Below are 26,741 nucleotides of genomic sequence, written 5' to 3'. Positions count from 1 at the left end.
AACAACAGATGCTCCACTTTGCAGATCTTTAATTTCCTCTCTGAAGCTGGCATGCTGGCTGTAACGGATAATGGCAACCTCTGCCTTAGAAATGTCCTTTACTGTAAGAAGTTGTTTACAAATGGCAGCTCTGTTCTTTCTCATCTCCTCTTCCATCCTCCTAGGAGCTATAGAAGCGTCAACAGAGGGACCCGTTGCCATCAACTCTTTCCTCTTCGTACTCATGCTGAGCAGAACATCCTTTAATTTGAGCAACCAAGCAACTGAAATCTTAAGTTTGGCCCAGCTTGAAAAATAATGGACAAACTTAGTAGTAGCATCATGCGGTTGTGTGTCAATGGCATTTATCAGTATATCTCTTTTCACCTCTGGGTCCTCAGAACAAACAGGCTGGGGTTCAAAGGGCTCTGGCCACTCCTGCTCGGGCCTTTGGAGGAAATCCGGGCCATTTATCCACCTCTTGCATGACATAAAGCTGTCTGCAGAAAGACCTCTGGAGGCCTCATCTGCTGGATTGGACTTGGCACTGATGTACCTCCACTGAAACACATTGGTAGCCTCTCTTATTGCAGCCACTCTATTTGCAACGAAGGTGTGAAATCGTTTGGTATCATTACTGATGTATCTCAACACCGTTTGACTGTCTGTCCAGAAGAATGAGCTATTCAGCTGGATAGAGAGCTCCCTTTTCAACATTCTGTCCACCTTGACAGCCAACACAGCGGCAGTGAGTTCAAGGCGGGGAATTGTTGTCTGCTTTAATGGAGCTACTCTAGCCTTTCCAAGCATGAAAGCCAAATGCACATTTCCTCCTTCATCTTGTACCCTCAAATAAGACACTGTTCCATATCCATGGTCACTACCATCTGCAAAATGATGCAACTGGACAAGTAAACGTCCTTTAAAACTACTTGGCTTGATGCAACGCCTCACTTTAAACCCTGCTATTTTCTCCAGGTCCTGATACCATGATGACCAAAACTGTGACATAGACTGGGGAATAGGGTCATCCCAAGACAAATTTTGTCTACATGCTTCCTGTAACAACAACTTAGGTTGCAAAGTGTAAGGTGCCAAGAAGCCAAGAGGGTCATAGATTGAACTGACCATTGAGAGAATGCCACGCCTAGTGTGAGGCTTTTTTTCCACAGCAAGTTCAAAGCAAAATGTATCACTCTCTGCACTCCAGCTGAGGCCCAGCGCTTTCTCCACAGGCAGCCTGTCTCGTTCCAGGTGAAGTTGTCTTGTTGGTTTGGAGCGCTTTTCTTCTGGAATGGTTGACAACACTGCTCGGCTGTTGCTTGTCCATTTCAACAGCTGAAATCCTCCCTTTGAGCACAAATCAGTGAGATGCACCACCAACTGTACTGCCTCTTGCTCTGTGGCCACAGACTTCAAACAGTCGTCAACATAAAAATTTTTGTAGATGGTGTCAGTCACATACTTGTTGTAGCTGTTTGTATTATCTGCTGCTGTCTTTCTTAGAGCATAATTGGCACAGCTTGGTGATGAGACAGCTCCAAAGATATGCACTTTCATCCTGTGTTCGACTGGTTTGACCGATGTATCTCCTAATGGCCACCACAAGAAGCGGAGAAAATCCATATGTTTCTCTGACACCTTCACTTGATGAAACATAGCCTGGATGTCTGTCATCAATGCAATGTTCTCCTCTCGGAATCGGGTGAGCACACCGAACAGGGAATTTGTAAAATCAGGCCCCTGTAGCAGCTGGCTATTCAACGAGGTGCCTTTATAGCTTGCTCCACAATCGAACACCACTCGCAATGTCCTCTTCTTTGGGTGGTAAACTCCGTGGTGGGGCAGATACCACACACCTCCATCCTTGGGTTCCAGCTGGTCATGAGGAACAACCTCAGCATAGCCTTTGTCAATTAGGTCAGTAACAAATGCTGTATATTCTTCCTTATAGGCCTTGTTCCTGTCAAATTTTCATTTGAGACTTTGAATGCGTTGCTCCACAATACATCGGTTATTGGGCATGATTGTTTCATCCTTATTAAAGGGCAAATCCATGCAGTAATGTCCATCTTGGATACAAGCTGATTGCTCCAATATTTTCATAAACTTCTTGTCCTCCATTGACATTTCATGCTCCTCTTGCAGTGTCTTCTCACTGAACTCCATATTGTATTGAGACACCAACAGCTCCTCCAATTTGACAATGGAAATCCGATTAGTGTAAGCAGTAGGACAGCCTTTCTGACCACCATTTCCACTCCTTAAAGGTCCGTTTATGACCCATCCTAATAGGGTTCTCACGGCATAGGGTCCATCACCTTTGCTGTTTATAATCTCCCATGGCTCCAGGAGCTTTGGTGCGTTTGTCCCAATCAAAAGTCCAACATCAGCATCCAATTCTGTGATCTTAATTTTTTTTAAATATTCCCATTTCTCAACATCTTGCTGACGGGGAATGTTGGTCTTTGAAACGGGAATAGTTTCTTGGGTGTAGACCTCTGGAAGCTCTATGAAGTTGTTTTCTTCCAGCTCAGAAATTTCCAGTCCAGAAACACAGTGGCTAGGCACCACTTTTTCTTGACCCATGGTGCACAGCAGAATGTTAGTCCTTTTACTTTGTAGATTTAGATGGTTCATTAGCCTACTGGTGATAAAAGTGGCTGTACTCCCAGGATCTAAGAAGGCATAAGTCTGCAACACCGTATCTCCTGTCTTAGACCTAACTTTAACTGGAACAATTGATAAAGTACAGTCGTGGTCCCCGGCCCCAGTACAAGAACCAACCTGGTGAGACACAAACGCACTACTTACTGATGCTTTCTTCACTGTCTAGATGCAGAATAGTGGGGTGTTTTAGATAACATTTGTCGCAGGTGAGCCGACTCTTACACTCCTTACTGATGTGTCCAACCTTTAAGCATCCAAAACATACTCCTTTCCCTCTCAGGAATTCAATTTTCTCCTTGTGAGAAATTCTTTGCAGTTCTTGACACTTTGATATTAGATGAGGCTGTTCGCAGTAAAGACAGGAGAATGAAGGAGGATTGTTTTGGACAATTGGCTGCTTGTAAAATGTTGGTGCAGAGGCACTATCCGGTGCTGAAACTGATGTTACAAAGCTGCTGCCTTTGATGTTGTCCTTTAATAAGGATTTAGACTTAAATGGTCCCCTAATTACAGGGCTTGGCTTGGTGTCAGAGATGTCTCCAAACAGTGGATGGGACAGGATCTTTACTTGTTGTTCAAGAAAGTTGACCAAATCATTAAATGTGGCTCGGAAGCCTTGCCGCTCTTGTAGTTTATAAGCTGTTATTCTCCATCTTTCACGGAGCTTATAGGGCAACTTCATGATTACTTGTCTCATATGAGATAGAATGTTCAACTCCTCCATGTACTGTATTTCTAACATGGCATTACAGCAGCCACGTAAAAACAAGGCGAATTCCTGCAATGCTTCAACATCCTCAGATTTTATGACTGGCCAGGCAAACACCTTCTCCATATATGCAGAAGCAATGTGATGTTCATTTCCAAAATGCTCCATTATGAGTTCCTTTGCTCGCTGGTAGCCCTGCTGTGATGACATGTGCATGCAGCTCCTGACCAGCTCCCTTGGCTGCCCTCTGGTATATTGCTCTAAAAAGTACAGACAATCCTGATAATTGTTTGTTCTTTCTTCCACACAATGTTCAAAAGCTCTTAGGAAAGATATGCACTCCAAAGGATTGCCATCAAAAACTGGGATCTCACGCTGAGGAAGAGTAGCTGATAACTGCTGCTGAACGAGCATTGATGTGATTTCATTCTGTTTTTGCATAATGGTACAGATTACATTATCATTTGGAATTGATGGATTATTTAATTGTTGTTGCATTTGTGCCTTGTGTGTTACTCGTAATTGTAGATCTGATGGTTGAAAGGGAAAAGTGTTTAGTTTGGAGTTGACGTTTACAGAAGGTAATCCATCCAACTTTGAATCTGGTTTAACAGCGCCATACAGTGGTTGTTTCGGGTAGTGCGGCTGATCTTCTGGTTTTATACTGCTATAAACCTTTTTCCTCACAGCTGGCGCAGAGGGAGCAGTTGCTGTAAAACCCATCGGGGTGTTTGTGGCAGCATTGGGCACAAATTCTGTCGCCTGTGGGTTGAATTCAGCGCGTCTTTGCTCTTTAAGTCCCTTACTGACATAAGAGTTCATTCCATCGGACATCGATTTAGATTTTCCTCCAACGCTACTGCTTTCCAACACAGAAAGGCGTGCTGCTGCAGCTGCTAATTGCGCATCCAGTTCCAGTTGTTCCTTTTTCTTTCTTATCTTGTCAGCTTCCAGTCTGTGTCTCTGCTCTAATTCCTCCAATTCATGTTTCCTTTTCAAAGCATCTGCCTTTGCCAGTAAAGCTGCTTGATCAGCCAGGGCTCGTTTACGAGCAGAGGATGTGCTGGACGCATAACTGCGCTTAGAACGCTTACTTGAGACGTTTGAAGCACTATCCTCAGGGTTTACGTTATCTTCGACCGCACCACAACAGTTCTCCACTTGAACGTTAGCAGCATCAAGTTCATTACACGCCTTCAAATTTTCTTTCAACCAGGTGTTCACTTTATTCACAAACTCATTATTTGCGCCTTCTTTCTCCTGAAACCAGGCATTTTGTCTTTGTTGCTCATCCTCGGGCAAATTAAAATTATTTAACAAGTTGTCGTGGAGAGATGATGCCTTTTCACACAACGTATTGAACTCTTGTATGTATTGTTTAACCTCAGAAACATTTTTATTTGACAACCACAGCTCTGTTATTTTCGACTTTATTTTACTTGCATTTTTAAACACTTCGCTTCTTTCCTTTTGCACCTTTTCAAATGCAAATACAGTACCCTTTAGCGAAAGTTTCCTTTGTCTTTTTTCAGCTTGTGTGCCCATAGGCTCAGTTTCATCATTAATATCACTCATTTTCCACGGTGGCTTAATAAAGACAGTAACGTGCTGCGTTACGTTGCTCCTGCTTTACGTTGTCAGAAACGTTCCAAACTGCAGAACACCAGCGCATTTACATTAGTGGCTGTTCAATATTCACACTTTGAAACATGAATGAAAGAAAGCCATCACATTAGTCCTTGGCAATAAAGAGTATTAACTCCAGAAGACGGCCCGACGCCGTTGCGCATCAAAATCCAATCCAACACGCCCAGCTTTATATTTAATAAGGATGACTGCACTCACCGGAGACGTCTTGATGGTGGGCATGCCTCATACCTTATTGTTTGATTGTTCTTACTTAAGATGACAGCGATGGATGGCTGGATAAATCCTTCCTTTGTTGTGCAGGTGAGCTAGGACAGTGCGACATGACGTGCGCCCAACTTATCCAGGTGAGTCGTCCTCTTAATCCAAAAAGGTCGAGGTTTTTACTTTGTGTAGCGACTACCAACCACCTTTTTGTCGCTTGCGGGTGCGGGGAATCTGGGATTTAACACGCTTAAAAGAGGAGATGGAAACCAGGATATGAGGTATGGGCGTTCCCATTTATTGAAGTACGTTTGTATATGAACAAACTTTCCAAACAATCAGAGTAGCGGTCTTTACATCAAGTGAGATGGACAGGTAACTATGGAGAATGTGAAAGATAACAGAGTTTAACCGGAGGACGCAGGCTATTGTGTGCCAAAGAAAGCGGTAAAAACCGTATGACCTCCCGTCACCCAAAACCCTTTCTGCCCCCTCACGTCTTACCTATAAAGCATTCCCCTCCACACCGCCACCAGTGGTAGAGCAGAATATAGGTCACCGCCACCCAAAACAAATAACCCAGAAACAAACCATACCTAAACACCAACAACTATAAATGGCTCCTACAGATGCTTTTCAGCAGGCTCAAACTATCGCCAAAGTTGGATTCTAAAAAGATTTTATTTAACACCATAACTTTTGTTTGTTTCATTTCTGTGACATTGCTGGGACAAATTAGATATTCAGACTCAGGTACCTCTGTCTTAAACTTGATATTTATGTAAGTAAAGATAGCTTTCTCCAACATCTTAGAAATGAATGAGAGTTTTTAAATTATTTTTGCATTCTTCAAGTGGATTTATGAGAGCACAAAAAAACTGAAGAACTAAGAAAAGAGGTGGGACAGCGACTGATCATGATCAGCAACTGTCCACCTCAGAAAAGGATGCTGTACTATGGCTTCACTAGCAAAACATGGTTTGATTTGACCATGTTGGTCAGTAAAAGAGTCATAACCCAATTATTAATACAACCGTTTTAAAATTGAACTATATAAATAGTTAATAATTTTAGAGGGGAAAAAAATGAATAGAGCTCGTTTGGATTTTTTTCATACTCACCGTTTCTTCCTTATAACATCTGGTATTTACAGTTTTCTATCTGGGTTACAGATGTTAATGGTGGTAACCCTTGCACCAGGATCAAAATCCAATTTTTTAAAGGTATAGAGGAGGATCTTCGTTTTCCGGGTGGATCATCTAAATAAGTGGTCCTCCTAGTTGTCACTCATTCTTGTAATATGTAAGTCCGTCCTACGTGGCCAGCCCCATTTTCACTTACCTGTGGCGAGTCAGACATATTGGAATAATTGCAAATCTTCTTTCGGAAAGAAACCTTGTATGAGCAATGCAAACAGCAACTTTTAAACAGAGCATACATGAGGAGATATGGGCTTGTGCATATTCTGGCAAGCTTTAATAGATGTTCCCTCTCGGGAGCAGGCACAGGGTTGTGGATGTGAACCTTTTTTTTTTAAGTGGAGAGCGCGGGTATTTTCAAAAATTCTCAAATATCCTCCACAATACCCTTATATTAAATCTCCCGCATGGATTTTGTCTTCTGTGCCCCGTTTTTACAGTTATATCCAATTCATAAAATAGTTATCCCCAATGCAAACATTTACAGAGGTGGCTAAAGAATATATAGGGAGAATATATAAATAGAAATTTATAAACATTTGTACGCATTATTGTAAACAATAGTGTTGTTATCAAAACATGTTTTCATAAAAAAGAACATGATACTGTTTTAAACCTTAATTGTGTTACAGCTCAGAATCCTAACAATTATTTTTGGTATATTCTAATATAGCAAAACAACTTGTACACCCCTCCGCTTCAACAGATGTTTGAAAAGGTTGGCATGACACCACATTTTCATCAGCCATTCAACTGATTTTTCACTGAAAAACAGAAGTCTCCTAGCATTTGGGGAAAATTTCAACAGAGGTTGTGTGACACAACCTGTAGAAAGAGGTTCGTTAGGCCATTAACCATTATATTAATTTTGGACATCAAGGCCAAATGTTCATGCTGATATTGGCCTGCATCACTGGTGTAGGAAGATGCAGTTTTGCTCTGCTGTTGGACTCTCCTCTATAACTTTTGCAAACATCCCTCTCCCAGACACATTCTAAGACACCCCAAAAGGAACACATTGTTCCTGCCCTCCATGGTGTTTTCTCTTTCTGATGAGTATCTCCTGGAGGGAGCATCATATTGGACAGACACAATAACGGGAGCTCACAAGCCAAGGACCAGAATCTGCAGGCTGATCAAAGATAAAGTGGACTTAGAACCTAATCTCAGAACCATACTCAGAATACTTAACCTTGCGGGAAAATTATTTTTTTTTACAGAAGTAAGATAGAGCAAAATAAAAATATAATATTTTAAGACAGAATAAAATAAATAGATAAAATATGAAAAATTACAACCCACAGAGTAAAATTACATCCTTCTCATATAAACAGTGTAAAATAAGATATAGTAATAAAATAAGATAAGGATCACATTATATCCAATCAACAGTATTTACTATGTAACATGCTGCATAGCACCTAAATTACTATTATTGCACATAACCGTGTTTTGGCATAGTGAAGTAATGAAATAAATAATAAGTAAAGAAGTGACTGTCACAGTGAGGAATTTAAGTCCAAGGTGTTAAGGTTGAACAGGAATGGAGACCCAACGGTGCCCTGATGGCCACGGTACTGCAGACTGCCACCTCTGACTGACAGCCAAGCAGCCATACATACTGAGGGCGTTGGTGGATGTAGTTGATGTCCAAGCAGCAAGATATCTGTCAAGTCGAGAATCCTCTAGCTTCCCCCTCAGCAGCTCTCGTCTGATGGTGTTAACATTGTTGTAAAAGCCTTTCGAGGCTAGATGAGGTGAGCTGGGTCTGGGGATCCTCACACAAGCTTTTATAAAGGTTTAAGAGTGGGATCTAAAGGATGGCATGAAATGTGAAAAAGGGGGCACTAATGGAAAGAGATGATCTGTTGTCCCAGACACCCCGACCTGGGAAGAGCAAATAGGGAGATACAGAGGGTTTCTGTGCACACAAGAACAAGCCTCTGTCTTTTTGAAGGTACTGTATAGCAAACAGCTCACACACTGATGTCCGTATGTAATTATTGGATTTTACTCTTTGTTCTGATCAGTCTTTAAATAAAAAACAACCAGATCTGCTGGTTGTAACTGACATAAATAGTAATCTCCCGAACACAAACTGTCTTAAATGTATCTTTTTGCCTGTTGTTTCCTGTTGACTCCTGTTCAGGACAAGCAGAAAGATACAGGAGAACAAAAAGCCTCACACACCTTACATGTATTATGTAATACTGGCATATCAATGCCGTTGATTCATTTTCATGCATCATATGAAACTCAAATCTAAAAAAAAAAAAAAATATATATATATATATATATATATATATATATATATATATATATATATATATATATATATATATATATACATATATAACATGCAAAGATTTTGATTCATTCTTGGAAGGCATCCTCTGTAAAGAGGAAATATTCCTTGTAAAGCAACCTGTTCTACTTGTATATCTTAATATTTGGTGCAGCTTATAAAGATGTGTAAAATGCAATAGGAAGCAAGCAATACATTTAGATTTATTGCAGTGTCTTTGATCAAATTTTTTTTATATATAAATACACTGAAATTGCAATAATACTGTCCCTGCTATCAGTATGTACAGCATTTATTCATGTATAAGTTACAAGGTTCCTCTCTGTAAAGGTTATCTTTAGAATCCACATGTTTAGGAGGATTATGTTGGTAAAATACCCACTAATGAACATCAATTTCCCTTTTCAGGTTCAGGCAAAACGAGACACAATTAAAAGTTCCTGTAGTTTCACAGAGTTCATGATCAAATCCATTCTAACTGGGTCTTAAGGTTGGAAGAGAAACAGGCCCACAGCATCACAGCCGTCATTATTCTGTAAAGAGGACATGATGATCTTCTTAAAAAGATCAAGCCTTTAGTTTTGCTCCAAACCCACTTGTAAAGCTCCCTTTTTGGATGGAAAATCTCTGTTTTATTTTTGCAGTACAAAGACACACAAATTCAGTTTAAGTACCTGTAACTTTTTGTAAAGTTCACTTATTTACCTTTGTGATGGAGGAAAAGAAAATACAACAGTTTGTTTTACAGATTGTCTGCCTCATGGACTAAAACTGGAAGTTGGTTCCATAGTAGAGGAGCCTGATAACGAAACTATTTTTTTTTTTCAATGTGAGGTTGGCCTACAACTATAATCTTTTGGAGGATTTTTACACAACTGTACCCAGGGTAAATGTTAATAAAATATTTTTTTCCATCTGATATCCCTTTCAGACAATTTTTGGTTCTAGTTCATTAAGGATTTTTAATTCTTCTATTTTGTCTCATTGTAGTTTTATTTCTTAGTGTTTCTACTTTCAATGTGATTGCACCTTTTGCTCAGGGCATTAACTACTTTACATTCAATCAAGTAATATTTCAAATGTACTGTCAACTATAGTTTTAACGCACTTATTTTTCTTCTACTTGTAATTTCGAAGTAATATTACTGTTAAAAAATTCTAGCTACTGAACCTACTTCCAGTCACCACACTAAATGATGAAAAAACAAGTTTTGTCAAAAATTATCAACAAGACAGGCAGAACTCCACACGTTTTATACTTTTTAAATAATTTCTACCATGTTAAATTTGGATAAGTATATATTTTTTGTTGACTTTTGTTTTTTAGATGCCTTATATTCATTTACACTAAAGTGAAAACACATTATAGCACTAATACTTCATTTTAGATAGTGTGATTGTAGTTCCTTGTCTCGCCACTGCGGGGCGCTAACCGCCTGCCTTTGTATTTCTTTAAACCATAGAGTGTCAGCTGAGCGCTTTCAGGAAGTGCTCAAGTAAAAGAGGATAACAACGCTGAAGTGAGAACAAAAACATCTTTTATCAGTATGTATGACATCCCCCATTGTTGAATTGCCATTGCTGTTGTAGTTTTGTACAGTTTGCATTCATATAAGAGCCAAATTTAGTCCTTTGTGGGGTTTCCCCCTAAAAATACAGTCCCTTGAAGTTATTGACAGCTGATAATCTGCTGCGTTTAGTTGTCAAGAAAACCAAAGGAGTTCATCGGTTAAGAAAGTTTAAAAATAGTTACTGAGATTTAACTACGAAACTTCATAGCCAAACTTGTCGGTCTGTTCATCTGACTTTACCGTTGTAAACATGTTTGAATAGAGTCTTCAAGGTTTGGGGTCAAACTTGTAGTTATATTATGTTTCTGCAACAATTCCTGGTTTATTTGATGAATTAGATTTTAATTTTAATCTGATTCGCGGGTTTGTCCAGAGACGTACAGACATTTTTGCAAAATTTCTGAAAATACATTTCCTTTGCCCTGCTTTAGAGAAACAGACCTGCTTCTTTTGCTAGTTTTTTTTCTTTTTTTGTATCTTATTTTATTTTACCTTGGATTGTATTTTCGGAGGCAATGTTTTTGGAGTGTCTGATCTAAGCTGAGTGGTGGTTAAAATTCTGTTTTATAAAAGCACTAGGTCTAAATCTGTGTCTGCAGGAGGGAGGCATGCCTCCAACTGATCATCTGCTGCATCACCATGTTGGAAAGGAAAATTAGAGCCGCACAAAAGATCAACTAACATTGTTATTGCACTTTTCATGTGCCCAAAGGTCACAATCACAGTGGCTGCTGCACAGCTCTTTCAGCTCACTAGGAGCCCAAAGAGGTATTATCTTAGATCCATCTCCTGAGCAGCAGTTTGACTTTATAACCAATATTATCCCCAACATGTTTACACCTGGGCTGTTTTGCACATTTGTTTCATGTTCTCTAAATATTTCGGTTCGACTGTCTCAGTTCGGTTCGCGTGTGTGGCGTTCGGTTCATGCGCGGCTCCATTTTCTTATAGGCGAAGCGTTTACACTCCAGAGCAGAAGGTGGCGGTACTGCGACCAAAGCCAACCACCAGTAGTAAACAAGAAGAAGAAGAAGCGAAGCAGCATAGCCGGGTGTAGCAGAAAAAAATGAGTTGTTGTGGAGAATTGTGTGGGTATGGCGAGTGGGAAAGAACAGGCAGGGCTCGATGTTAATTATTGCCCGATCGCCCGGGGCAAGCACTTTTTATTGTCGGGAGAGTACAAATTTCATTGCATTTGCCCGCCGTGCAAGTGCAGTGATCGCAAAAAAAAGTATTTATCACTCAAAATTACTTTTAAATCACCACAGCTGAAAACGACCCAGCCGGCGCCATTTTTGTTGTTTTTGTACACATTCTCGCGTGATTTGAAAAAGACGCGTGATTTGAAAACGCCGCGTGATTTTTGTCAACCTAGCGGTAATTTTGATGTAGTTACCAAAACGACAAACAAGCTAGAAAGCGCTATCATATGGCAGTCTTCTGTACAGTGGTCATACATTAAAAAATGTTCATTAATTTTTTTCTCTCAGACATTGGAGAGGTGCATTTAAATGTTATAGAGCTAAACATGTTAAATTTGTGACCCGTTATGTTATTATTATTGTCTTGTTGCTGCATTTATTTTGTCAGGGAAAACTAATCCTGAGTCAGTTAAAAGTCAGGGAATTCTGAAATTATGTGAGACTGTGGAAACCCTGTATAAAATAACTGTATAATGATTCTCTAGAAAAGTCACATTATATTAATAGTATTATCTTGTATAAACATACTGTGACTCTAAAATAAGTTATTTATTTGTGACATTGACTTCTATCTTGTGATTTATCTTAAGTTTTTAACCTGTCAAGTTTTTTTTGTTTGTTTTTTTTAACATTACAATTTGTATTTTTCCCAAGCACACAACAATTTAAAGCAAAGTTTAGTTTGAAAAGAATGTGCAGGAAGGATTGAAAGGCATGTTAACATGGTAATGTAGGCTTGAGTTCATTATCTGAGGCATGCATATACACACCAGGAACCTGTAAAATAAAAAAATACTGAATTAAAAAACAAACATGTTTCATTGATATATATACAAAAATGAATATTAGAAACTATATTTATCAAACATTATACTGGGCAAGTAAAAATTGTTTCTGGGCAAATGAAATGTGTAAGTCTCTTGCCCGAAGGGCAAGTGGTAAAAATCCTTAACCTCAACCCCTGACAGGAGTTGGAAGACGCGCCAGCAGCACTTTATAGGTCTGCTGTATGGGACCACTTTGCATTTAGAGTGACCTACGATGATGGCGGAAAGAAAGTTGTGGATAAAAGTGCAACAGTGTGCAAGCATTGTGCAACACGTTTTGTTTATGCTAACAGCAACACGACCAACATATCATGCTAACCCCGAAATCCCACATACTCCGTCAGCGCTGCGCTCCAGACCGCCTGCACAAAGCAAAGCGTACAGCCTCCACTGTGGCTCCCGTCCGCTCCGCTCTGAGTTCCTTGTAGATCGTAGAGGGCATGCGCGAGATGATTAAATCAAAGCAGCAAAACATGCGGAAATGATCCATGGTTTCCACGAATCATTAAAAATAATTGCAATTCATTCATTTTTTCTGATTTTTTCATTAATTTCATTTAAAAAATGGTCATTAATTTTTATGAAAATTTTTTTTCGGTGTAACAATAAACATACACCGAACCGAAAACCGTGACCCCGAAACCGTGAACCGAACCGAACCGTGGATTTTGTGAACTGTTCCACCCCTTATATGAATATACAGTTTTTACTAAAAAATTATTTGTCCAATGTTGCAGGTTAGCCTTCACTTTATAGTAACTTTTCTACACTTTTGTATTTTTATATATTTTACCTTTCTTTTTATACATTTTCGCGTAGTTTTGCTGCCTGTATTTCCCAGCTGTTGAACAAATAAGGGCATTAATCTTCTACTTCATAATATAGGTGCCATGCTGTGTGTGTGCACATCTTGTGTAGATCTAGGTGATGTAGATCCCTGGTACTTTCTGGTCAGTGGATAAAATGTTAAGGTGTAAAAGAGATGGAAGAGTGAGCAAACTATGGGTTAATCACAAATGTACTGTCAACTACAATAGAATAATTTCATAAATAATTCAACCACCTATCTACCTACCTATAACTATCATTATCGTGATATTTCTAGTCATGACAAGAATTACGATCCATCATCTTAATATATTGAATGGGTATGAGTATGGGTATTTGTTCATTTTTTTTGTCCAATGAGGCATTGGAAAATTAAAAGAATATGATAAAAAACTGTGACAGGCTTTAGTTAACAGAATGCTGACAAGGTCCCTTTTTATTATTATTATTATGATTATTGGAAGACATAAAAAAAAAAAAAAAAAGTCAATAAGAGAAATGTCACCTGAAGAGTCCTTGATCAAGACGACTTTTAAAGCTTCCAAGTAAACTTGGGTTTTTGAAAGCTCTAAACAAATTAGGAATAATTAAATGAATTTAGAGACGGTTTGAAAGGGAACCCAGGTAACAAACCTGAAGAAACTGTTTTGGTATTTAATCCTGTTAACATGATGAAATTGGCTCATCTGGTAAAGAGCTAATTGGGTCTAAGATTCATCCTAAAACACCCAACAGCTACCCTCTGAAACTAACAAACTCTGGACTGAAAATAATTGGAAAAACAGCAAAAGAACCATCAGATACTCCAAAGACACATTGGCTATAAAAAAAATAAATATCTTGTGGATTTCAATTCAGTTTATTTATATATAGCGCCAATTCACAACACAAAGCCCTTTACAAAGATGATTCAACCAGATCATACAGTCAGATTGATTCACAGTTTTCTATCAAACGAAAACCAGTTGATTACATCGAATTCTTTTGTTACGTGTAAACCAGAATCGGAAACGGATCAAACCCCATTTGCATCAATTCTTTTAGGTTCCTTGGTTATTTTGTTTCCTAAATCTTCTGCTGTGACACAAACTCTCTTCTCTCTCCTAAGAAAATGGCCGAGCCCAAAATATCTTCCATCGACGGAAAGTTGGCCGAAGAGTTTGCTGTTCCCTCCCATGTGGAGGAGGTCAAGGAGAAGATGGCCACTTTCGCCACTCATCATGCCCAAGCAGGTCGTAGAGTTGTCCTCATCACGTCAGGAGGCACCAAAGTCCCCTTGGAGTCACGCACCGTCCGTTTCCTAGATAACTTCAGCAGCGGGAGGCGAGGAGCCTCCTCGGCCGAATACTTCCTAGACTCAGGCTACGCCGTCATTTTCCTGCACAGGCACCGTTCTCTCTATCCCTACACTCGCATGTTTCTAACCATCAACATGCTGGACGCCCTGCAGTTCAGGGGAGGAGAAGGAGGCGGTGAGGTAGTGGTGGACCAGCAGGTACTCCCGGACATTGGCAGAGTACTGAAGCGGTACAACAAAGTTAAGGACGGAGGACTTCTCCTTCCCATCGAATTCAACACTCTTTCAGAGTATCTGCATTTACTAAAAGCAGCAGCACAGGGGCTCAGCACTATAGGTAATACATTTATCAGCTTTAATCCGCTGCTCTGCAGAGGGTGAAAAAGCATCCTTTTTTTCAGCAGAGACAAAAAAAACTGCATGTCTGAAATTGTTTTAAACTTTTGAATCATTTGACTGTAGGTGTATGTTTTCCCGTGGCCACATTCTGACCCATGAGTTAGGGCTGGGCGATATGGAAAAAAAACTATATCACGATATGGATTATTTTATATCACGATAACGATATATATCACAATATACCACAACTGATGTTGCATTTTATGTTTTCATAGTCCGTCAGATGGACAGGGTTGAAAAAAATCTTTCATCGCCTATTTTTTACCCATCATCTTGTTTCCTAATATGAGAATCCCAACCCCAAACCAAGAACACCAGTTATGCAATTTGCGGCCATGACAGTGAACAGATTTGGAATAACATGCGTATGCTGTAAAAGCACACAGTTAATTGGTGTAAGCATATTAGTAAAACCAATAATAGTAAAACTAGCGAACGCACAAAAGTGCATAGCAATGTCAGGCTCATACCTTGGGCGAGCATCACTCCGGTGTGGTCCTCAGGAAAGTACACGTTCTGTAGACACCGAGCGCGGAGGGTCCAGTCCTTGATGAAATGGATGGTGAGACTCATATAAGGCTGTGTTGCTCTACTCATCCACATGTCCGTAGTCAACGCATAATGCGTCGCACCACTGCGTACCTCTCTCTCCACTTCAGCCCGACAACTAGCATATAAGCCAGGCAGCTCCACTTTACTGAAATGTTTTCGACTAGGCATCACATATCTGGGATCGAGTGTACGGACGAGGTCCCGAAAGCTGTCTTTCTCGACTATGTAAACGGGGGCCATGCCTTTACAGATATAGCGTGAAATAGCACCTGTGATCTGCTTGTGTCGCTGAGACGTCTTCTCATATTGTGATCCTTGGGCGAATGCTTCCTTAAGCTTCGGCTGTGAGAATTTCTTTCCAGTGCTTCCTGTATTTTCATCCCTTGTTTGTTTTGATCGGAGTGGTTGTAGTTTCCCGTGTTCTTGTTCATGATTTTTCTTCAGGTGGTAAAAGAGGCCGGAAGTATTTGCATCAGCCGCTGGAACGGCTTTGCTGCACAGTTTACATATCGGCTGCGTTTGTTCTTTATCAGATGGCTGAAATCCGAAATACAGGTGCTGGTCATAAAATTAGAATATCATGAAAAAGTAGATTGATTTCAGTAATTCCATTTAAAAAGTGAAACTTGTATATTATATTCATACATTACATACAAACTCATATATTTCAGATGTTTATTTTGTTTAATTTTGATGATTACAAATGACAACAAATGGAAATCTCAAATTCATCATATCAGAAAATTAGAATATTGTGAAAAGGTTCAAAATTGATGGCCCCTGGTGCCACACTCTAATCAGCTAATTAACTCAAACCACCTGCAAAAGCCTTTAAATGGTCTTTCAGTCTAGTTCTATAGGCTACACAATCATGGGGAAGACTGCTGACTTGACAGTTGTCCAAAAGACGACCATCGACACCTTGCACAAGGAGGGCAAGACACAAAAGGTCATCGCTAAAGAGGCTGGCTGTTCACAGAGCTCAGTGTCCAAGCACATTAATAGAGAGGCGAAGGGAAGGAAAAGATGTGGTCGAAAAAAGTGTACAAGCAAGAGAGACAACCGCACCCTGGAGAGGATTGTGAAACAAAACCCATTCAAAAATGTGGGGGAGATTCACAAAGAGTGGACTGCAGCTGGAGTGAGTGCTTCAAGAACCACCACACACAGACGTATGAAAGACATGGGTTTCTGCTGTCGCATTCCTTGTGTCAAGCCACTCTTGAACCACAGACAGCGTCAGAAGCGTCTTGCCTGGGCTAAAGAGAAACAGGACTGGACTGCTGGTGAGTGGTCCAAAGTCATGTTCTCTGATGAAATTAAATTTTGCATTTCCTTTGGAAATCAAGGTCCCAGAGTCTGGAGGAAAAGAAGAGAGGCACTTCATCCACGTTGCTTGAAGTCCAGTGTAAAGTTTCCACAGTCAGTGATGGTTTGGGGTGCCATGTCATCTGCTGGTGTTGGTCCATTGTGTTTTCTGAGGTCCAGGGTCAACGCAGCCACATACCAGGAAGTTTTAGAGCACTTCATGCTTCCTGCAGCTGACCAACTTTTTGGAGATGCAGATTTCATTTTCCAACAGGACTTGGCACCTGCACACAGTGCCAAAGCTACCAGTACCTGGTTGAAGGACCATGGTATCCCTGTTCTTAATTGGCCAGCAAACTCTCCTGACCTTAACCCCATAGAAAATCTATGGGGTATTGTGAAGAAGAAGATGCAATACACCAGACCCAACAATTCAGAAGAGCTAAAAGCCACTATTAGAGCAACCTGGGCTATCATAACACCTGAGCAGTGCCACAGACTGATCGACTCCATGCCACGCCGCATTGCTGCAGTAATACAGGCCAAAGGAGGCCCAACTAAATACTGAGTGCTGTACATGCTCATACTTTTCATGTTCATACTTTTCAGTTGGCCAACATTTCTATAAATCCTTTGTTTTTATTGGTCTTCAGTAATATTCTAATTTTCTGATATGATGAATTTGAGATTTTCATTTGTTGTCATTTGTAATCATCAAAATTAAACAAAATAAACATCTGAAATATATGAGTTTGTATGTAATGTATGAATATAATATACAAGTTTCACTTTTTAAATGGAATTACTGAAATCAATCTACTTTTTCATGATATTCTAATTTTATGACCAGCACCTGTATAACCAAACAACCGAGCTGCCTCCCCTTTTGGGCAAAAGTGGTGTTTGTTGTGTCTGTGACCTGGCAACCTTTTTAGACTCTGTAACCGCTGCTGTGGTAACATCTTCTTGGGTGTCCATCATTCTTTTTTTTTCAAGCCAGAAAGACGTAAAGCGGTGTAGTGTCGCAAAACCACGTTCTCTACACATTATCTTTTTATTCTCTTTTTTTTTCGTTATATACACTTAGAGTTTGCATAGCAAAAACGCAAAATGTTATATTAACAAATTATATTAAAATGTATATTAGCAGTAATAATAATAATTAAAAAAAGTTTTTCACGATAGAAAAAATAGAGGAGAAAGGTCACGATAGACATGTTTCTCTTGTCCTCACGATATATATCGCCATATCGCCCAGCTCTACCATGAGGACCATCTGACAATAAAAAATGTTAATTTTTGTTGCATGTTTTAGGAAAAGGAAAATAGCCTATATGTTTTTATATATTCTTAGGAAAAGATCCACTTTTTATTAGCTATAAAAAGAGAATTTCTAATAACATATTAAACACAAAAGCCTCTAGAAGTATTAAAAACGAAAGCTTTATTTAAAGAGACATGGTTTCTATTGAAACATTGAGAGCACTTGGATAAGAGGTTTGTCCTAAATGGTATTTTTATATATCAAAAATCTAGTTTTCCAGTGTGAAAACATGTCACTGCAGTAAAAGATGAATTCATGAGCCTTTCTCTATATCTGTAAGAGGTGTGTATGTTACAGGTTAAAGAGTTGCTTCCTTCTGTTTAAACCCTATTAGCAATTTTTTACCCTTCCCTTAGGATCAAAGGCCATGTTTTACCTGGCTGCAGCCGTGTCCGATTTCTACATACCCGCCTCAGAGATGCCTGAACACAAAATCCAGTCTTCCAACGGGCCTCTTCAGGTAAAAAATAAATAAAAAGAGGATGAAAGTTCTCACTAATGTTCACTGTTGGATGAATAAGTATTTATTACTAACAGATAAAGTAAAAATAAATAAATAAGAAAACTGATCTTTTTGGATTTAAGGTACACATTTAGGAGTCCCAAACTTCTCTCATTGAAAATTCAAAAATATTAATGAAAGAAAATCCTCCACTTTGATAAAGGCAGATTATAAAATTGCCAGATAGATATGCCAGATGTTTAGTAAAATGCAAGAAGTAAATTTTGGATGTTATTCTGAACATCTCCTGGTGTGGACCACTGATCTCTATTTATCCACTGGATTCAGAAAAGAATTTTAGTCACCTGCCACCATCTTGGTACTCCCCACTTTCACCCAGTCACGGCATGAACATACTTGTAATGTAATTACCATAACAATGTAATAAATACATGTATATATTACATGTACATCATCAGTGTGTTTATGTGGGTGTAATATTCTTAATATCTGACTACAGCAATATTATGCTCCATTAACACACTAATTTTGTTGTATTGAAATTTGTACAGTATATTATATTACATGATTTATAGACTTTATGGACTTCATACTGAATGTGATGTGCCTATTTTTTTAACCATAAATTACAATAATCTTCAGATATTATGAAACGGCATATGTCAAAGGGATGAATTTATATTTTTTTAAAGTCTTAAGCCCCCTGAAAATAAGAAAATCATGGTTGTTCGATGATGTAGCGCACATTTTTTACATTTTGAATGCTCTGAGTATCAATATCGCGGCTGATGACTTAGCAGCACCCTGTACCACCAATGGCCCATCAACAATCCAGTCAATTAACAGATCGGTGGTTTGGACTTCCTGAAATCGGTGGTTCCCACTCTGACCTAAGTAACTTCTTGTTGTTACCTAGCAACCTCAACAGAACAAAAAAAAAAAAAAGTTTCTGATTGTCCTATATTTAGATCAGAAGTGTTACTCTTATTAGTTTAATGACTATCACACAATGAGACTGAACGCCTGTTACTGTATGATCATCCAGGAGGATTGAATCCTAAAAAGTCAGCGACTCGACGCAATCAGCAGGGTTTCCTTTTAAAAACTTCCAACTTTCTGTCTGCATGATTTTATTCCATTTTCTCTGTAAAACACCTTAAAATAACCAATTTGTGGGTTGAAAATATGTAAACTGAAACCTGAATTCAAGAGATAAAAATATCCTGTCAAGAAGTTTAATTATAACTTTAGTCAAACTGATGAGATGCAGGGAAACCAAGGTTTTTCCTTTCCAGCTTCCACCTTGACTGAAAACTGTAGAAAAAAAACAGAAATGGGCAAACATTTTTTGAACTGACCAGGAACTTCAGTCTTTTCCAACAGAATGTTAAGTGGAATAAAAGGGGGAAGAAAAACCGGAGTCTATTAAGACCCTCAATCCAGAGACGCAATTAGAACTATAGTCTCATTTATGATTTTTTTTTCCCCTCTTCAGCTCAGCATGAAGATGGTTCCTAAGATCTTGTCACCCCTCGTTAAGGACTGGGCGCCTCAAGCGTTTGTCACATCCTTCAAGCTGGAGACGGATCCCAGCATCCTGCTCGACAGGGCCCGGCGAGCCCTGGACACGTACAGACACCAGGCGGTGGTCGCCAACGTGCTGGACTCCCGGCGGGGTTACGTGGTGGTCGTGACCCCGGAGACCCAGGCTGACCTGGTCCTCACTGAGGAGGAGCTGAAGAAGGACGTGGAGATAGAGGAGAGGATTGTGAGCAACCTCACATCGGCGCACAGCAGCTTTATAACTGGCTCACAGAAATAATTAGCTTAACTTGTCCTGATTAGGATTAGTTCATACCTGATTTTCCCTCTACAGTCAGTTTCTGAATACAAACAGATCCAGCCGCTTATTGTGCGTGTTTGAATGTTTATTCAGGTTATCAGTAAAATATGCATGATGTGTGGATTGTTAACTGATAATGAACATGTACATCAGTGCGGCTGCAGCTCCACACAGTCTGGACTCGCTCCTGGTTACTTAAGCTTGGTGCTTTTCTTGACGCCGGCCCGAATACCAGACACTTCTCCGCCATAACGAGTTTCCTCCCGACGAACCTCCCGAACCTGGTGAGAAGAATCTGGTTCAGTACCTGATGACTCCCAGAAAGCTGTAGATGTTCTAATCCATGCGTGTGATACCAACCTGTCCCTTTCTGCGGATTTTGGCCCGCCGGTACTTTTCTCTGTGTTTGACTCTGGGATTACGGTCTATCTTCTTTCTCTTGGGTGTCAGCCCCTTGTTCTTGGCCATCTGTGAAGGTATCACATTTAATGATTGTTTTAGGTATGAAGAGCTATTCACATACGAGTGGTCGTTTACTCCTGAGACAGTTTCCAAATAAAACTGAAGCACCAAATGTTTCTGCTGTCCAACTACTCACTGCAGATTACATCAGCGAGACCCAAAGGAGAGTAAAAATGTTCACTTAAAAGGTAATTCAGTTTTTGTGTGTTTGTTCTGGTACCTGATAAGTGATTCCTCTTTTGGCATCTGGATCCAACTCTTCATCTCCCTGATCCTCTTCCTCATTTTCTTCCAGCCTGCAGATTTAACATTTTCTTTTTTAGATAACCATCCAGCTTCATATCTACAGGCTAAAGACTCAAACCAAACTCACTCTTCTGGATTTTTGCTCTTCCTCTTCAGTTTCACCCGTTCCTCCACTTCTTTGTAGAAACGCAAAGCTGCCTCCTCGTCCAAGTCAGAGTCGCTGCTCTCAGGTGGAGTTTCCTCTGAGTCCTGCATCCAACCACATGTTGACATTTAAGATCCAACAGTTTGAGACGGAGAGGCGGATTAATGAGCTCTGAACGAGCAGAGAATACGGCACCTTTTCCTTTGGTGTTGTGGCAGTCTTCTCTGTCGTTCTGCTCACACGTTTGACTTTCTCATTTGCAGTGAGAAGTCTGCGAAATTCTGGAGCCAGATGAGCATCTACTGCCGTCAGTTCATTGATGAGCTGCAGGCGAATCACAGTAGAAGGTGAATAAACTGTTAATAACCACATTAAATCTCACCTCACCAAAGAAAAGGCAGATTACTAAGTTCCTATTGGACTCATCTGATATGAAGTAATAAAATATCCAAAGGTGGTGTTTTAACTCCGACATTGGTGGCCAATGCTCTTTCACAAAATAACCAATTTCAATATCTCCAGTAGGACGGGAAATATGGTGGCTTAAAACACACAAATCTCCTTTAGACTGTAAAAGTTAACACTTTTAAACATCCTTCAGTAACTCAGGAGGATTAAAGCAAAGCTGTGAGTCAAAGAGAGATTGCTTTGAGGCCGAGTTGGTGGGTAGGTTTGAAGCGGCAGGTGGGATCGGCAGCACGGCGCTGCTAATGATGCAGCCTGTCGCTGTCCTCCCAGCAGGGCTCCAGTGTTTGAGAAAACTGGGCTGTTTTGAAGATGGTCTCTCTTCAGCGTGTTCTGCTGAGCTGCTTCCTAAAATGGCCTGATGATTGTGCTGGTGCTCAGGAATTAACACTGAAACATTTAGTGCTCCTTTTAATATCAGCTGATTTAATATAACTACCAAAATCCACCGAAATGATCAAGAACTTTAAGTTCGATTGGGAGTTTAACCAAAATATGGGATTTTGTTCCAGGTAGTGAAAAGTGGAAGCAATTTATTATTGAACTACACATAAAAGTAAGATTTCAGTGGGTAATATCCAGCCCAACCACAGAGGGAAGTTTACACTCTTGAGGAACAAAGTGCAAAATAAAAGTAGTGTGTTTTTTTTTTTAAACATCAGAGCATTTACTCTTGGCCACCCTGCATCACCAGCAGTGTGCAGACATACGTTTCTGTAGGTGAGCAGCCGTTCTATCACAGGGTGGTTGTGTGCAGGGATCCGTTTGGCTTTCAGCACCAAGTAGAAGCTGATGTTGGTGCAGTAGCTGGAACAGAGAAAACACTCGTTAACTGCTGAGCCTCCTCTCTTCTCTGACATGTTACAATCTAATCAGGACTCACTTGAGATAAAGTTGCTGTTTTGTCTGAAGGTAGTCCGCCCCCTTTGGAAAACAGGATGAAAGGAACTGATTGGCTTTTTTATACTCGACTGACCAAAGGTTAACAGACAGGGTTTATTTACAACAAGCTTAAAACAAATTGTGCAGGAATGAGTCTCTCCACAAAGTGGCCTCTTCTAAGATTAGATTAGATGAGCTTTATTGATCTCACAGCGGAGAAATTTACGGAGAAACAGTGGTTTGGTTTAGAGGCGGTTCTGACCTTCCCTGCAGGGATCGTCCCATCTTTGACCATCTCCATGAGGGGCTGAAGCTCGTCCTTGAGCTCAGTGAGCTGCACACACAAACACAGATGAGTTGACGTCAGCTTCTGGAGGTTAGTGAGGTTTTATGAGGGTTGGTAATAAGCTGTACCTTTGCTTTGAAGTCATGAATGAGCTCAAGGAGCTCTGGGGATTCTTTCTTCAAAAGCTTCATCTTTTCCTTCTGAGACATCTGCTTCAAATCCTTCACAATCCTCTCCTGTTTCTCTGCAGGTTTGTCCTCCTCCTCCTCCACAGCAAACTCCTTCGATAAAACGGTCCCAGTGAAAAACCTCAACCAGTACGTGACCAACTTTTTTGAAGATTATAGGGGGGGGTCATTTGTAAATACCTGAAAACAGCTTAAATCATAATCCTCCTCGCTCAGATTGGCAGCTAAACGTTTCTGGATATTTTTGGCTTCCTCTTCTTCCTCCTCTTCCTCAGCTTCCAACTCTTCCTGTGATTTCCCCTCTGCAATAACACAAAGGGTTAAAAGAGTACCACAATATCGCCCGTTAAAGACACTGCTGATCAGGTGCTTACTGGTGGTGATGTAATCCGAGTTGTAGAACATTTTCTTTTTGGTTCCCCACGCCATTTCATTAGGAAGGTCTGAGGACAAAAATATTTGCTTAGAAAGAAAAACTAAAAAGCTGAACGGAAAACAAGGTTTAACAACCCCAATCTTTACCTTCTTCTTTCTTCTCCTCTAAATCACTCTCCATGTCGGATCCCTCTTCTTCCGCCTCCGACTCTGAATCATCCAGAGCCATCACTTCCTCCTTAAAAGTTTGGACACGTTTTAGTTTGGGGCACCTTTATTATCCAAATTACAATCAGGACAAAAATCATAAATCAAAACCTCATCATCTAGCTCCTCTACGTCACTCTCCATCTGAACTCCACGAGCGAGAAGTTTCTGCAGCACAACAGAATAGACAGTGAAAAACAAAACAAGAAAAACGTGACACTCGCTAACAACTGCGACCACAGACTTACAGCGATCTTCTCGTCGTGAAAATTGTCGATCCTGTCCTTGATGAACTCTGACGATTTCTGTCAAATAAAAGCATGCGATCTGAATCAGTTGAGCAGAAAAGATCTTTGGCTGTGAGGGTTGATCAGATATTTATGGTTCTTCAGTATAATCTCCAGCATGGCCTTGTTGTTTCAAATGTATAGATAATCAAACCTCAAATCACAGAATTCTCAAAAGACCCAAGTAATGTGTGTCAGAATGCATTCCCTACTCTAAGAAAAAAAAATTAATAACTGTATAGAGCAAATCTAAAACATCCAGAACATAACCCCTTCACCTTTTGCCACCTGTAAGCATCAAAATTGGACACCAGGGTCTAAATTTTGGTCAAACCCTTAATCTTTTATTGTCTTTTATTTACCCAAATCTGTAAGTCTGTTACTTTATTTAAGCGGCAACAATTGGGCTGCACAATATATCTTACATACACTATATTGCCAAAAGTATTTGCTCACCCATCCAAATTATTGGAATCAGGTGTTCCAATCACTTCCATGGCCACAGGTGTATAAATTCAAGCACCTAGGCATGCAGACTGTTTTTACAAACATTTGTGAAAGAATGGGTCGCTCTCAGGAGCTCAGTGAATTCCAGCGTGGAACTGTGATAGGATGCCACCTGTGCAACAAATCCAGTCGTGAAATTTCCTCGCTCCTAAATATTCCACAGTCAACTGTCAGCTGTATTATAAGAAAATGGAAGTGTTTGGGAACGACAGCAACTCAGCCACGAAGTGGTAGGCCACGTAAACTGACGGAGCGGGGTCAGCGGATGCTGACGCGCATAGTGCGAAGAGGTCGCCAACTTTCTGCAGAGTCAATCACTACAGACCTCCAAACTTCATGTGGCCTTCAGATTAGCTCAAGAACAGTGCGCAGAGAGCTTCATGGAATGGGTTTCCATGGTCGAGCAGCTGCATCCAAGCCATACATCACCAAGTGCAATGCAAAGCGTCGGATGCGGTGGTGTAAAGCACGCCGCCACTGGACTCTAGAGCAGTGGAGACGCGTTCTCTGGAGTGACGAATCGCGCTTCTCCATCTGGCAATCTGATGGACGGGTCTGGGTTTGGCGGTTGCCAGGAGAACGGTACTTGTCTGACTGCATTGTGCCAAGTGTAAAGTTTGGTGGAGGGGGGATTATGGTGTGGGGTTGTTTTTCAGGAGCTGGGCTTGGCCCCTTAGTTCCAGTGAAAGGAACTCTGAATGCTTCAGCATACCAAGACATTTTGGACAATTCCATGCTCCCAACTTTGTGGGAACAGTTTGGAGCTGGCCCCTTCCTCTTCCAACATGACTGTGCACCAGTGCACAAAGCAAGGTCCATAAAGACATGGATGACAGAGTCTGGTGTGGATGAACTTGACTGGCCTGCACAGAGTCCTGACCTCAACCCGATAGAACACCTTTGGGATGAATTAGAGCGGAGACTGAGAGCCAGGCCTTCTCGTCCAACATCAGTGTGCGACCTCACAAATGCGCTTCTGGAAGAATGGTCAAAAATTCCCATAAACACACTCCTAAACCTTGTGGACAGCCTTCCCAGAAGAGTTGAAGCTGTTCTAGCTGCAAAGGGTGGACCGACGTCATATTGAACCCTATGGATTAGGAACGGGATGTCACTTAAGCTCATATGTGAGTCAAGGCAGGTGAGCAAATACTTTTGGCAATATAGTGTATATGTCAACACTGCAATATTATCATCGTTATACGTTTTTGGAGTGTTGTTTCTACTAAGCTCAGAGTAAAAGAGTGATGAAAGCTCAGATAAGAAGGTAGATTCCAGTTCAACTGTCATCACAAGGCTATCCATCATCAAGCAGCATAAAGCTACAGTATATTTATAAAGATTTCCTTCAGCTATATCCTCCTCTCTAAGATCAGGACTGTCAGATTTTTCCAAAATAACCTCCCCCTGATGATCAATGTATTTGCCATCCCTTTATTACTTAAAAAAAAAAAAAAAAAAAAAACAGTGGCTTTGATTGTTATTAAAAGTTCAAGAAGTCAAAACATTGTATCAGGATGTTTCTATACAGATAAACCAGGTAATTAAGGCATAGTGGAACTATATATCCATACTTAGAAATGTAAATAAACAGCTGCAGCTACAGTGATATTTACAGGCTGACGCCGTTTTCCTACCTTATCAGGAACTGGCATGTTTCTGTAGGCTTCAGGGTCATCTTCATCATACTGTTCCACCTTTTTAGGCCTCCTCTGTTTTTGAGCTCTACAAAACAACAACACAAACATGTGGATTTAAATCTGCTGCACTCTCACACTACTTCTCCTTGGCTTGATTTCTTCCAGGTACCATCAATAATTGTAGACTTCTTTGGTTGCAAGTTTGAAGAACCAACAGCCTGTGCTGAAAGGCTGGAGAGATTCATACAAACAAACAGACTAATTCAGGAAAAACTCACCGTTTCGCTCGAACCATGATGCTAGCGATCTGAGCTGAACTGAAAAACTTTCCAAATAAAACAGGGTGAAATCTTATAAAGGGATACATACACTTCAAATATACATTTGGGTCGCAAAGGTTCCAGTCCAGACGCTGGGTACCATGTGCTTCCGTGATGTCTTATTCTTCGGTTTGAACCGGAGAATACCGCCACCCGCTGGAATTTCGCACAAGAGCACAAGAGGTCTTGTGCGAAATTCTGTTTCCCCATGAAAATCTGTTCCCCCTGTGTCGGGAGCGCGCATTGCAGCCAGAGAGGCGGATCTGACCATTCTCAAGGCGCTCCTGATCATTTTTCGCTAAAAACAGCTCATATAATCATCTCAACTTTGTAACATCCATTTTAATCGGTTGCTCTTTTTAAAAAATTGTAAAATAAATACATTAACGAGGTCCTCTTACGCT

The 26,741-nt window shown here is 40.4% G+C and overlaps 2 protein-coding genes across 3 annotated transcripts; one reads left to right on the top strand and one right to left on the bottom strand.

Annotated features, from left to right (window-relative positions):
* The first annotated feature begins 10,159 nt into the window (after nucleotides 1-10,159).
* On the top strand, nucleotides 10,160-20,981 carry ppcs (phosphopantothenoylcysteine synthetase). Of its 2 annotated transcripts, none has more exons than XM_038269361.1 (4): nucleotides 10,160-10,258; nucleotides 14,250-14,775; nucleotides 18,378-18,481; nucleotides 19,980-20,981. In XM_038269361.1, exons 2-4 carry the CDS (start codon nucleotides 14,253-14,255, stop codon nucleotides 20,304-20,306), a joined length of 954 nt encoding a protein of 317 aa, XP_038125289.1. In that variant the 5' UTR covers nucleotides 10,160-10,258; nucleotides 14,250-14,252; the 3' UTR covers nucleotides 20,307-20,981. The 2 variants fall into 2 exon arrangements, with proteins under 2 accessions (XP_038125289.1, XP_038125290.1); XM_038269362.1 differs by having other exon boundaries at nucleotides 10,173-10,233.
* utp3 (UTP3 small subunit processome component) lies at nucleotides 20,392-26,486 on the bottom strand. Its single transcript, XM_038269360.1, has 16 exons — nucleotides 26,296-26,486; nucleotides 26,015-26,102; nucleotides 23,832-23,888; nucleotides 23,695-23,751; nucleotides 23,524-23,614; nucleotides 23,376-23,444; nucleotides 23,182-23,303; nucleotides 22,942-23,094; nucleotides 22,790-22,861; nucleotides 22,529-22,569; nucleotides 22,356-22,452; nucleotides 21,376-21,504; nucleotides 21,163-21,284; nucleotides 21,010-21,085; nucleotides 20,688-20,795; nucleotides 20,392-20,608 (listed from the first exon to the last, which is right to left on the bottom strand). The coding sequence occupies exons 1-16, from the start codon at nucleotides 26,382-26,384 to the stop codon at nucleotides 20,519-20,521; spliced, it is 1,461 nt and encodes a 486-aa protein (XP_038125288.1). The 5' UTR covers nucleotides 26,385-26,486; the 3' UTR covers nucleotides 20,392-20,518.
* Nucleotides 26,487-26,741: the final 255 nt, after the last annotated feature.

Source organism: Cyprinodon tularosa, unplaced genomic scaffold (genome assembly GCF_016077235.1).
Source record: "Cyprinodon tularosa strain WSP-4 unplaced genomic scaffold, ASM1607723v1 ctg729, whole genome shotgun sequence".
Lineage (NCBI taxonomy): Eukaryota > Metazoa > Chordata > Actinopteri > Cyprinodontiformes > Cyprinodontidae > Cyprinodon > Cyprinodon tularosa.
The sequence above is the reverse complement of the archived record's forward strand: the minus strand, read 5'-3'. Positions and strand labels throughout refer to the sequence as shown.